The following is a 14,032-nucleotide window of genomic DNA, read 5'->3' on the forward strand; positions in this document are numbered from 1 at the left end:
TGGAATACAAATCCAAGCACCATGCAGGGGGTTAGAACCCACAGCCTTCTGATTTTCCATTCACCATAGCCATATGTGTTTCCAGCTGAGCCACTGACACTAATTAGCTTGGAAACAGTCACTTCTGTACAAAGGACTATTGTACTATCCACATTGACCAGTATCTTCACCAATTCAGATACAATTCTGAAACAGTAAGTAATCTAGTTTATTTATTTTTATTTATTTATTTTACATTTGTTGACCGGGCTAGTCTAACTGGATATATGCCCATTTTCAGTAGAGGCCCGGGGAGAAAAGCTCCAGCATAAACAGTTAAAATGTTAACAATTTATAAAAAGGACATGTATATTAAAATTACAGTACAGAGATAGCATTGTTTATATGAATAAATGTAATACAAATTATGGATTATAGACAATATACAAAGGTTTGCTAGGGGAAAAGTAAAGAACAATTATTAGATCACAAAAACAGAGCAGGTATAAAGAGAAAAAGAGTTGGTTTGTATGCTTAGGTTAGTGTGTGGGGATGGGATTTGAGCAGGAGGGGCATGGAATTTCAGTCTGGGTTAGAACAAGGACAGAGCCACTGGGCTTTAAGATGTTCTTTGATATGTTTTTTGAATAGAGTAGTAGAAGCTAGGGTAGATAGTTCAGAAGGGAGCAGATTCCAGTTTTTTCCTATAGTATTAGAGAAAAGAGAGTCACCTGCTTTGTTGTTGGATTTAACTAAGGATACCAGATGTTTACTGGCAGAACGTAGTGTAGACAGATTTTTGTATGGTGAAATCAGATCTGTGAGGATAGGGGTATTATTGGGATAGTGCAGGATTTTATGGGTAATAAGTAGTTGTTTACTGAGTATAAGGTTCTGTATTTCTAGCCATCCAAGTTGTCTAAGGTTAAGGCAGTGGTGAGTTTTAAAGGGAGAGCATGTGATAAATCTAGCAATGCTATTATAACATGTAGAAAGTTTTGAGAGGTTGTTTTAGATAAGTTAGTATATATGGCAGAGGCATAAAAGAGGGTAGAGATGAGGTGGGTCTGGGCAATAGTCTTCCTGGCTAAGGGGGTAAGGAATGGTTTAATTCTATAGAGAGAACCAAGTTTTTTGTTAACAGACTTTGTGGTGGAGTTAATATGGTCATCATAGTTAAGGCGATTGTCAATTGTAACTCCTAATAGCCGGGTGGTAGTATCTGGGGTTATGTTGGTGGCATTATTAGAGGTAATGGTAAAGAATGGATTTGGTGATTTATGAGTTGGCGTAAAAAGGAGTAGTTTTGTTTTTTGGGATTAAGGAGGAGGCAGTGTTGCATAAACCAGTTTTCAACACTTTGGAATACATTTTGGGTAATTGACTGGAGGGAGGCTAGATTCTTAGAAGTGCAGATTAAGGTTGAGTCATCTGCATATTGGTGGCTTGGGGTGTGTTCAAGTGAAGGTCATTGATGAATAAGGAAAAGAGAAGGGGACCTAAAATAGAGCCTTGTGGGACTCCAATATTTACGGGAAGTAATGATGACAGATTGTTTTCCCAAAGTACTGCTTGTTGTCTATTTTGAAGGTAAGCCCTAAACCATTGTAATGCTTGTGGGTTAAGAGAATATGAATTTAGTTTGTCTAGAAGTAAGTTATGGTTGACCATTTCAAAGGCTTTTGACAAGTCAATAAATATTGCAGCAGAGAAGGAGCTGTTCCGATTTTTATTTATAGAGTCAGTGAAGGAGAGTAGTGCAGTTGTAGTGCTGTGGAATGGTCTAAAGCCATGCTGGCAGTTTGCTAGTAGGTTGTTTTGTAGTAGGTGGTTAAGTAGTTGTTTGTGAATACATTTTTCCATTATCTCAGATAATGGAGAGAGTAAGGCAATAGGTCGAAAGTTAGAGAGTTCAGTGGAAGACCCACCTTTATGAAGAGGGATGATATGGGCAACTTTCCAGATGGTTGGAATTTTAGCTTCAGAAATAGTTCTGTTAATGAGGATAGATATGGGGAGATATAAAGCCTTTGCAGCAATTTGAAGGTATTCTGATGGGAGATGATCAGCAGATGGTGTACATGGTTTTAGTTTTCTAAGTAGTTTGTAGATAAGAGATGTACTTACAGGTTGTAGGTGAAAGGTAGGAGTAGAAGAGTTGAGTGTATTTGGTAGGGGAGTAGAAGAGGGAGGTAAAGAATTGGCTAGGTTTTGTATGGCTTTAGTAAAGTAGTTGTTAAAGGTATCAGGGATTTGATTGGAATTATTATGGTTGAAACCTGATGGGATAGGAGTAGTAGGGTGTCCTGGCTGAAGAAGTTTGTTTATCCCTGACCAAATTTTTTGTGGGGTATGTTCAGTGGATCATTGGAGGTGTAGGTAATAGTCTTTTTTGTCTCTAAGGGTGTCTTTTTTGGTAGCATTTCTTAGCTGTTTATAGAGGAGGTGATGAGATGGACATTTGGTAGCTCTCCATTTGGTCCAGATTTTATATCTGAGGAGCATTTTTTGCTTTGTTTGTTTAGTGAGCCATAGAGCAGTTTTTGTTTTCATTCTGGTAGTGTGATAAGGTGCACGGTAGTCAAGAATTTGAAGAAAATAAGTGTTAAAGTAGGTCACAGCTTCATCAAGTTCAAGATGGGTAAGAGGTGACCAGTTGCATGCTAGCAATTCATTTTGGAAGCTATCAGGATTGAAGTATTTTTTGCAGCGGAATGTTTTGATATTATCAGTTGCTGAAACATGAAGTTTTTTTCTAGTAATATATGTAAGCATATGGTCGCTGATGTTATTGGGGAGGGTACCTGGAGTACAGATATTAGGGTGGTTTTTGATGAGGATCCAGTCAAGAGTAGTTTCTTTCATGCTAGGTTTGTGGATTCTAGTGGGAGTGATTATTAATTGGGAGAACCCAAAGAGATTTATGTGGTTAGTAGGCTTCTGGGTATTGTAGGTGAACCAGTCAATGTTGAAGTCGCCCAGTACAATGGTCTCTTGGGGTAGCTGGTTAGATAGATAACTAAGTATATTTTCAAGAGTATTAGTATTATTACCAGGAGGTAGATACATACAAATTAGGGAGATAAATTTGGAGTTGTTGATTTGGAGTTTGATAGACAGTACTTCAGTTTTAGCATCTAATGATGGAAGCACATTACAGTGTGAAAGTTGGAGATGAGATTTGTAAAGTATGGTTATACCTCCACCTTTTTTGTTTATTCGGTCACATCTAAGGATATTATATCCTGGGGGGATAATTTCATGGTTTAAAGTAGATGGTTTAAGCCAGGTTACAGTGAGACATAGAATATCAAAAGAGTGTAGATCAAGTAGTGCATGTAGGTGGGAAATTTTATTGTTGATACTGCTAATATTTAGATGTGCTATAAAGGAGGGAATTAAGTTCTTTAGCTATGAAAGGAGTGTTGGGTAAAGTTAAATTGTCAAGGTTGTTACTCTTGTCATTATTGGGGCCAGGGTTAGGATGAATATCACCATGAAGGAGGAGGTGGTGTTGGGTAAAATATAGGTATTTAAAGATTTTGTGGAAATTATTGAAGTTCTTTTTAACAGTTAAGTAAGTTATGTGGCTTGTTCTGTGACATTTTGGTAGAATATAATTTGAGGTACTGGTTATGTTACTATGGTTAGCAGTATAGATGAGAGAAAATGAAGAAGTTTGTTGGAAATGATGGTTTTGTTTGCATAGAGTAAGATTTTCAAAGAAGATGAGTGAATAAGGTATAGTTAGAGAGGCTTTAACTGTAGTTAAGAGTAGCGTGGGGATAAAAATAGTGTTGTGTGTTGGGGCCATGGTAGTGTGTAAAGTGTAAGTTGTGATTATTTTGAAAGTGAGAAGAGCTGGAAGAAATGAAAGTGTCTGTGAGACAAGATAGGGCTGGATAAAAGTTGTCAGTAAGACTAATTAGAAGAGGATGTGTAGGAAGCAGATCCTGACAAAAGTTAGTTTAGAGGATGGATAGGGTAGGTATGGGAGTGGTGGTATGTGAGAAGTAAATTAAGGCTAATTAGGACAGATTGAGTTGGGAGTGCCTTAGTGATGATTAGGTTAGTGGTAGGTTGAGAAAGATAGGGGTAGGAATCTCAGAGGTATAAGTGTAGGGCTACTGGGGGTGGGTGGGGATTGGGGTTAGGGCAGGGAAGCAGGGTGAGCCCAAAGGGCGAATGGAGCGGGGCACAGCAAAGAAAGGAAAAGGCAGTGAGAAAAAACAATCAGTAAGGTAGAAGGTAAAAACAAAAATTAGTAAGTAGAAGGCAAATGTGTGCATGAGGAAGGGGGAATTATAAAATAGAGAGAAGGGAGGCCAGAGTGGGTAATGGTTAAGCTAGGAGTAGAGCAGGCAGAGAGGAGGGTTTGATAGAGGGTTTATAAGGACTGTGGAGAGTAGGGTGTAAGGTTAAAAAGGACTAGGGATGGGAAAAAAAAAGAAAGGAGACAAGTGCAACAAGCACGTAGGTGTAGAGTATGAGGTGGGAGGAGGTTACCTTTCAGCATCAAGGCAGTTCTGACAAAATTTCTCTTGAATGGACATGCAAATATGGATTTAATGAATTGAAGTTCACTGAATAACCCCACTTTGTTTTTATTTTTTTTTTTGCTTCTTGCCACTTGATTCTATGAAAATAGACATTGTCCTAATGAATACAGTATGGCTTATTGCAGGCCTATCTCCTCAATACTACTACTGGCCTTCACATTTACTACTAAACAGCTCATATTAACTCATACTGCTGTTTTGCATTTATTTTAGTAATTCCTACATTTCAGTCCTGCAAAATGACACAAACAGCTTACGATTCTGCAATGCCATACCTGAATGCAAGACTCTGATCTTCTCTTCGGCTTCCCCCAGTCTGGCAGCCAATGTGATCTGTGTTTCCTGAAGTCCCCTGTTGTCAGTGTGGAAGAAAACAATATAGTTACAGCTGAATTGCATATCTAAAGCAATACATTTTAGAGTGACTAGCCTACTGACATGACCAGGTCCAGTACTGCTTTGTAATGACTTGTATACAACAAATAAACCTGAAATACTGGTAGAGTATTAGTCGGCCATTAGAAGATAAAGATGTACACTGTGGCCACTTTTTGCAGGCACTCCACAAAAATAGGAATCATGGTATATATGCATGTTTGTGTGTATGTGTGTGTTGGGGGTGATCACAACAGCTAAATCAAAGGTGACCAATGCACACAACTGGTTAACAAAACTGGTACATTAAACAAGGGTGGAGGTGCAAATCCACTCAAATCCCAAATAACAGATACATGGCTGAAATCCCACAAAAGAAATTAATGTTTTGTTACACTTGTTAGATGAGTCCATGCAGGTTTGCCAGACATTCTAAAAATAAAACACCTCCAAGTTAGGTGTGTGTGTGTGTGTGTGTGTGTGTGTGTGTGTGTGTGTGTGTGTGTGTGTGTGTGTTACCTGTAAGACATTATATTATCGTGAACACTTATGTATAAATGTTGGCAGTGGTAACAATATTAATACAAAGACACCCAAATAAAGGGGAAATGTGAACATCATAGTTTAGAGGCTTTTGAATTCATAGGTTAAGCATCTGTGACAAAGATATCATGCACAAGTCATTAATATGACAAAAGTAGTTCAATGTAACAGATCAAGTTTACAGAAATTAGAATAGTATAGACTTAACAGACAAACAGCAATCAACACTGTTCATTTGGGATGTTGCATTCAGATGAACAAAATGCAGATTACAATATTTATACATGGTACAATGACCCCCCCAGTGGTGTCAGATAACGAGTGTCAGGGAAAAAGCAAAGTGACAAGTGTGATGTGAGTAATGACATAGTGATCCATACACTGTTGTAGGATTGTTCATTCACTTAGATGGAATAACAAAAAAAAAAAAAAAAAAAAACATGTATCACAATATTTGCCACCAACAATCCCTGAACAACAAACTCTACTCTGGGGTAGAAATGAACTGAGGAAAGTTGGATTCTACTCTTAGGTTAATGATGATGATTCAAATTTTGAAAAATGAAGTAAGTAGGCATTACATGACATATGCAGATAAATGCACGGATCTAGTACAAACTAGGTAGGCACAGGCAATGCTCCTGAAAACAAAACAATATCTGCAGTAGTGGAAAAACCAAACAAGTCAAGTACTTTTCTGTCAGGAAAAGGTATCCTTCTGATCTAAGTCTGAGGATTTTCCCTGATGGGTGCCTGGGTGGATTCATCCTTTCTACTAGTAAGAAACTGGAAGACCCCATGCTTCTAGGTGCATGTGTATGTGGCAGTATTTGCTAGATACATAAATATGCCTATCCCCCAGTTTGATCCTCAAGTTATGCCATTCTTGCAGCTACAATCACAGTTTGAGCTATTGCCCGTGATCTTCCTGCAACTGCACACCTTTTAAACCTTCTAGGTGTCCTTCAGCATCAGAGTACCAGTAAAGACTTGTAACTACACTGCCAATATTGATTAAGAAAGGATGAGGATATCAAGCAGCAGATGTTTAACCTGCCACTCAGCCATGGAGAAAGAAGCCTTCGGCATATCTTATGGGCAAAAGGACAGCAGCAGTTAGCTTTTCAGGTGGAGATGAGTGTGTGTGGCGGGAGGGGGTACTCTGCCCAGTACAGACCACAGATTAGAGTATTACCACAGGGACTAAATCTCAAAGGGTAGGTCCAGGACCAGTCTCCACAGGTACTGAGCACATCCTCAGCCAGTGGGGTCTCAAACCAATGCCAGTCCTGTACCACTGCAGTGGAATGAAGGACAACAGGAGGCATACCTCAGCTCCTACCTGGTAGGGGGATTCTTATATTTGCAGGGTGGTGGCCCTGCCAGAGCCCTGTTTAACTGTTGGACTTTGAAGTCAGTCTAGCTGATTCCATGGAGTTGGGTATTTTGAATCACCTGATCTCAGACCGGGGAAATGAGACTCCATTTGAAAGGAGTCATCAGTCAATCTCATGTGAGTGTTTACATCTCTAAACAACAACAGCAAACAGATGCCTGGTGTCTAGTGGGAGATTGAATTGCACGTGTGACATCAAACCCCTTGGGAATATAGTTTGACACCAGCACTGAAATCATTCAACTCCTTCTCTCTCTCTCTCTTTGCCTCGTGTGCGGCCTTTACAAGGCTTACTTTTCAACACTGCATCTACATTTATGTATTTATTTACTAATTGCCTGACTGACATTTGATTACTGGGAAAGTCTGACTGGGTAGGATCCCATTTTCAGCGGAGGCCTGGGAAGAAAGGCTCTAAAGTATTAACAAAACATTTAAAGAATAATAACTTAAAGTCTTTAAAAATAATTAAAAAAAAAACATTTTAATTAATTATACCAAATTAGACATAATATGAAAACATTGGTTAAGAACAGATACAATGTATATGACGATGATTTAATAGAGAAATTTTAGCCAGTTTATAGAGAAATTAAAGGTAAGTTAGTATAATAAAAACAGGAATTGCAATATGAAGTAAGTGAAAAGTAGGCATACGGTATATTTAGAGAGAAAACCAAGGAAGAGAAATTGACAGAAGTAAGAAAGTGAGTGAAGAAGTGAGAATGAGATGTAAAGTAAGAATAGGTATTTGTCCACATTTAGGGATACAGTTTATCCTGGTATTGAGCAGACAGCTGCTGGCTAGGAAGTCTTTCAGAACGGTTTTGAAGGATGAGCGGGAGGGTATTGACCTGATGAAAAGATTTAAGGAGTACCAGGTCTTAGCAACATGGTACAAGTACAGACAATGCCAAGCAGATTTAATAGGTTTGTGGACACATGACTAGGAATATAGTTGTGTAGAATGTTATTTAGCGCTGGACAAGCAGATGTATTCTGGATAATTTTATATGTGGTAAGAAGCTATGTATATGTTAGGTGATGGTGTAGTTTTAACCATTTTAGGCTTTTTACTGATATACATTGGTGGAATTTGAAGGGGTATATGCTGCAAATTTAGCAACTTTTTTACAGCATTGTCCAAGATCTGATTTTTTTTCTGACACCTAAAGATTAGTACATATGGGAGCACCATAAATATGTGTGGGAGGAGATAAGTAGTTGCAAGTGTAGCTTTAGTTGGATCAGTGAGAAAGTTTTTGGCTCTATCTTAACTTTTGATGAGTTTTTCTTATGCAATTTTATATATGCAGGTCAAATTTAAGATTATCATCCACTATCATCCCTAACATTTGCTATAAGAAGTGACTTCAATGGTTGTATTATCAGATGAGAGAACTTTACATTTTGTTTTTTTTCATGGGACAGTGACTTGGGGAAAAAGTAGTAGTTTGCTTGTTTTTTTCTTTCAAGATTGAGCATGAGCTAAGAGTTACAAAGCCATGTTTCAGTTGCTGTTAAAATTTCCTGAGTAAGTTTTTGGAGGTGTGCCATATTGTCAGATGTGCAAAGGAGTGTGGAGTCAACTGTGTACTGAATTAGGGAAGCCTGTTGTGTGGATGTATGGAGGGTGTTGGTGAGAATGTTAAAGAGGAGGAGAGCAAGGATAGAGCATTGTAGTACACTGGCGGTCATACCTATCACACCTGTCAGTGCAAGAAATATGGAGAAAGACTGCTAAAATGGGGGGACAAAGGCCCAAAAATAGGGACATATTTTAAATATTACTCTTATCAGCTTAGAAAGTTGATAGAGTAACAGGAGTTGTATTAACATACATTTTTCTGTAGGATTTGAAGTCTGAAACTCAAATGTATATCATTATTTAGTGACTTCAGTCCTCGGATAATCCCAGTAATTTGTCAGAAAAACACAGAGTTTTATGAAGAACAGACCAAAAATATGAGGCAAAAATCTGGACATTCTGCGAAAATCTGTACAGTTGAGAGGTATGCTGGCAGTGACTGGTAGACATGGCGAGAGGGTGGAGTGCCATTTTACTGACTGATACCTATGGGATACATTACTTTTGACTCATAGAAGAATGGGCTGAGAAAGACCTAATGAAGACATTTGAAGTAGAAGTTTGCTGTGACAAACTCTGTCAAATGCTTTAACAAGTCTAGAATTAAGGAGGAGACTAATTTGCCATTATCTCTAGCTTTATTGACAGTATCTATATAGGTTAGAAGTGCAGTGTTACTACTGGGAGAAGGACAGAAGTCATGTTGTGTTGGGGATAGGAGTTCTTCCTGCAGGAAATAGTCTAGCAATTATTTTTGAATACATTTTTCAAGTATTTTGGAGGGGAGGGATAAGATTGCTATAGGTTTAAAGTTAGCAATTTCTGTTGAATTTTCTCCTTTGTGCCGAGTGATAATGTGTGACTTTTTCCAGAGAGAGGGAACTTGGGATTTCTGGATTGAACTATTTATAAGGATTGATAGAGGGTAGGCAATGCTGTCGTCTGCTATTTTAAGGTATTTGCTTACAAGGTCATCAGCTGAAGTACAGCAAGGTTTGAGTTTGTTTAAGAGTAGTTTTACATAGGATGTGAGCACAGGTTTGAAGGTGAAAGTGAATGTGCTGATACGTTGCTGCTGGGCAGGGTTAGGATTAGATATTGGGGATTCCTTTGTTAAAGATGCCATACTATCTATGAAATAAGAGTTGAATTCTATTGCAGTTTCAAGTGATGAGTTATTGGGAGTGGGGTTAGGGTTGAATTTATGGCAGGGATGCAAGATTTCTTTAATGGATGCCCAATTTTTTTTGGGTTGTGGTTACTATTCTTCTGAAAGTTAGTACAGTATAGTTTTTTTGTCTTCATTAATCTGCTTTTTATTATGATTACAAAGCATTCTGAAGTTTTCAAAATATTGTGATGTTTTATACTTATGCCATTCTTTCCATATTTTTCTCTATCCTGCATTAAAATTCTCCTCTTTTGGTTAGCCAAATTGCACTATTTGTTTTTAGTCTCTTCTTTCTAGGAGGTGCAAGGCTCTTTAGGATATTCATGAAAGTTGTGTTAAATAAATTTACATCATCTAAAGGGAGGATTTTTAGGATGTTCCAGTTATTAGCTGATAGGTTAGTAGTGAACATTTTGGGGTTAAACTTGTAAAGGTTGCATGTTGGTTTATAAATATGCTGTTTAGGTGTACATGTGAGATGTCTGGGGGGCTCCGAATGGAGAGATGATAAATCAACAAGCAGAAGAGAGTAGTACGGCTGGAATTGAATTCATCCTCATGTTTTGGTGAGGTGGACTCTGTTTTTCACAAAGTCTCACCAAGATGACACTGATATATAGACTACATTTTATATAGAATATGTCATTGGACAGATGTAAGTTACAAAATAAAAAAAGACAGCTGGGTGCACCAGTCTCAGGGTAAAAAAAAGTGCCCAATCCTGGTAGGCTCACTGGTGCAAGGACTGGAAAATATGACAGTGTAGAATCCTTAAGACATGGAAACATTCCTACAATGGGGGTAGGCCAGGTCCAGGGGGAGGAGCCCCCCCCCCCCCCGTTGTAGAAGGAAGTAGTAGTCCACAAAAATTACAAAAACTGATATGCCAAAAAAAGAGTCATAAAGACAACAGAGTGGAGAGGATAAGAAATAAATTATGTATTGTTACTATTATGCAAGAAGCCCAGAAGTCCAGATGTCTGGTTGTATACATTTGGAGATGATCACTGAGACAGTAAGACATTGTAACTGATGTGATGTACTTGCTGAAGGATATCTAGTGGTGGTGGAGTCTGAAAGCTGATAGAGGATAGGTAGGAAAGAAGTATTATCTATGAAGGAAGACAGTTAGGTTGTCCTAGTATCTTCTGTGGAATGTAAAAAATAGAGGGGGTTAAAAGGTTAGAGTTTGACAATGCAGGTAAAACAGGAAGAAGTGCGGGTTTGTTTGGAAAAAGTAGAAGATACAATGTAGAATAGTTAGGTGCTGTTAGAGAGGCGTGACTCTGAATATACATAGATCATACATTACTCAGCATTTAGTATATGCCATCTGCATGCTCACCCTTGCACAAGCCCACACCTGAAGTCAACAGGGAGGCAAGTGAAGTCTTCCCTCTCACACTTCTATCACACACCTGAAGACCTGCTGCCCGCTGGCTCTGAGATGTACAAGGAAGAGTCCTCTACCTAGATCTCCTCAAGTGAGTTATCTTTTAGGAATGTCAATATTTATGACATCCAGCATGGAGTGCTCTTTTGAATCTGTTCTCTCTTCTCAGAAACACTTTGTTGCACATGTGAGGAAGAAGCCTAAGAAGTCCTTCATTATCTAGTATCATAAAGCCAGTCATTAATTCATAACAACTGAGTGACGTCTCCAGCTGTTTCTGCAGTTATATCCTACTGATGCCTCTTGGTATCAAATATTGCTTGTTCATATTCACATTAATACTTCCCAAACCACACAACATACAAAGTATTGAAAGATTTAGGTACTTTTCTGCTATTGGGGCAACAGTTCTAATGAGTGCTTGGAATCTTAGCAGGCACACGCAGTGTTCGCACAGCCTTTCTGATGTTATGCCCTGAATCAAAGTTGTAGCTTTTTCTGATAAAAAAGCAAGGACTGCACTAGTTACAAAATAATGCACTGTATTACAGCCCCTTTTCTTGAAGACAGCTGTTAACACTGTCCTTATTAATTTCAATATAAAATCGCCCATAAACACGAACCTGGCACCTTGTTCCGTCTCTTTCATGATTCTGAGGAAAGAGACTGAAACTGTAATGTTTGCGATTGGATACCGAAGTATGTTTCATGACATCCGCATTCCGTGTGATCTTGTCCTGAAATAAGTAGCCAATCAGTTGAGAAAGACGCTCGAGAAGATTTTACTTGTACAGCTCTCAGCTATCCCTGTTTTTCAGCGATGTTTGTGATTTTGACTCAAAATGTTGTTCTTCCCCACCCCAAAACCGAGAATCAGTTTGAAGAAAGGTGGTGGATCACATTCAAATAATAATGGCAGAAGTTATATTTAAATATTTTGTCTGCTTCAGAAAATACACCTTAATTCAAATCCCTTTATTGTGTTAATAGCGCCAATATTTAAAACGCGTCCTTAATGTTGCTTTTGTCCATGCTTACTTCTACCTTTGTCTCTGATTCAAGAGATGAGAAATTAACAGCAAAGAAAAAGTATACCTTTTTGACCTCAGTAAGTGAATTGCACCCGGAACTCCTCAAAGCTAACAAAAACAACCACCACTGCCTCGTCATGGCACCACAGACATTAATTAAAAAAACAGCTGTGCGATCATTGCTTGTGCATGCTTGCGCATTAAAACTGTGGCCCTGATAATGGAAAAGTACCAAGATTTCATCTTAAAGCTTACACAATGGCAAACACAACTGCTTTGATATTTAACCTCTGTCTAGTGCAGGTAAAGAGATATTAATTGCTGTTCATATAATATTTATTTATTTTGTCATAAATTCCATGTTTTTCTAAATATACCATCAACCAAGTAGCACAGACAGAACTGCTTAGCCTCCTATGAAAGTACTCAGCTGGTAGAACAAAACGCTGCTGACAGTTTGTGTGGAACCTGAGGGATTGCTGAGATATTGTAAGTTGTTCATAAAATATTACAGACGTAATACTTACTGTGTTTAATGTGACTTATAAAATCCTGTTTAAGACCTAGAACATAATGAAACACTACTATTATAAAAATAGTTTGTGCTGAAGTGTTTGAAATTTATACTTTTTTTAGTAACTCCTATGGTTCCAGATATATGAACATTTGTTTGAAATGTGAGGGCATAATTTGAAATAATAATAAAAAAAAAATAATAAAAAAGCTTAGGTTCCACCCATTTCTGATGTGCGGAGCTTTTCTCCCCGTGCCTCCACTGAAAATGGACACATATCCAGTTGGACCAGCCCAGTCAACAAATGTAAAATAAAATAAAATAAAAATAAATTGGAAGTTTCAGTACAAATTTCCACACCTCCATTGGAGGGAATGAGTTAATATATTATTCTGGAAGTCTAAAGGCATCTAGACTTCCCTGGAAGTTTTCCTGCAGTGTGCACTTTCATTACTAATACTGCTGCGAGTAACCATAAATCAGGAAAAGTCCTCTCTTACTCCTTCGCAAAGGATAGTTTTCATATGAATGGATCTAGATATGCCCCAGTACCAGCTTTTCCTGCTCTGGGAGACGACACGGGAGACCATGACTTTCACAGACTAGGTGAAAATGAACATAAGGCCCAAAAGTTCACATTCTGTTATGTGTTCTGGGCCTGACTGCAGCCACAATCTTCATGGCAGAATATGCACTCTTCAGGACATAGATGTTGTAATAGACTGTGAGATGGCATTGGTTACAGAATCACTACATACTCAAAAGCCTTCTCCTAGTGTCAGACCCTAATGCTGGTTACTGGAGTGGTGGACCAATTCCACCATCCTTTTGATGGACCCATTACAGAATATGACAGTGGAAGCTGGAAGCTTTGTAGCCCCCTCATCCCCCAACACACACACACACACCCACGTGCACGCGCCCGCACGTACACACACGCAAACACACACACACACACACACACACACACACACACACACACACACACACACACACACACACACACACACACACACACACAAACTGGGGCTCCATGTCAGCCATTTGAAGCTTCAAACAATCTTCCTGGCCCCAAAAGACTTAAAAACAAAGCTCTTTTCAGGGTCCCTCCTCATCTAGGTGAGGACAAGCTCAAAGGGAACATGGCTGTACCATCATTAAAGGAAGATGACACTCATATGGCAGTGGGTCACCAGGAGGGGGCAACACTCTTTTAGACATTCACATTCCTGGAAATGTGAACAAGCTGACAAACTTTTTGAGCTACTTCTCCAGCAGTTCCTGTAGCTGCACATTTATAGGCCATGTCAGACGCAAATTTTCTGGAAGTGCGCTACTCCGGAAATTGACCTACTTACCAGCAAGAACTCAATTAAACAAGCAAAAAAAGAAAAAAAAAGAAAATGGGGTGGCAAAAGTGAATTCCTTCATCTATACCAGTTTTACAAATAAATAAAGTGACAGTTTCAGTTACTTACTTGTT

At 38.6% G+C, this 14,032-nt stretch overlaps 1 protein-coding gene across 4 annotated transcripts in view; it reads right to left on the minus strand.

Moving 5' to 3' along the window:
• The window catches only part of CUX2 (cut like homeobox 2), a 2,130,834-nt gene that overhangs the window by 523,622 nt on the left and 1,593,180 nt on the right, over positions 1 to 14,032 (minus strand). For all 4 annotated transcript variants that reach the window (XM_044068629.1, XM_044068630.1, XM_044068628.1 and 1 more), the window contains exon 7: positions 4,814 to 4,890. In XM_044068629.1, coding sequence (XP_043924564.1) covers positions 4,814 to 4,890 — 77 coding nt within the window. The remainder of the gene's footprint in view (positions 1 to 4,813; positions 4,891 to 14,032) is intronic.

The sequence above is a fragment of the Protopterus annectens genome, chromosome 4.part0, assembly GCF_019279795.1.
Source record: "Protopterus annectens isolate FY-2018-M chromosome 4.part0, PAN1.0, whole genome shotgun sequence".
In the NCBI taxonomy this organism is placed as follows: domain Eukaryota; kingdom Metazoa; phylum Chordata; order Ceratodontiformes; family Protopteridae; genus Protopterus; species Protopterus annectens.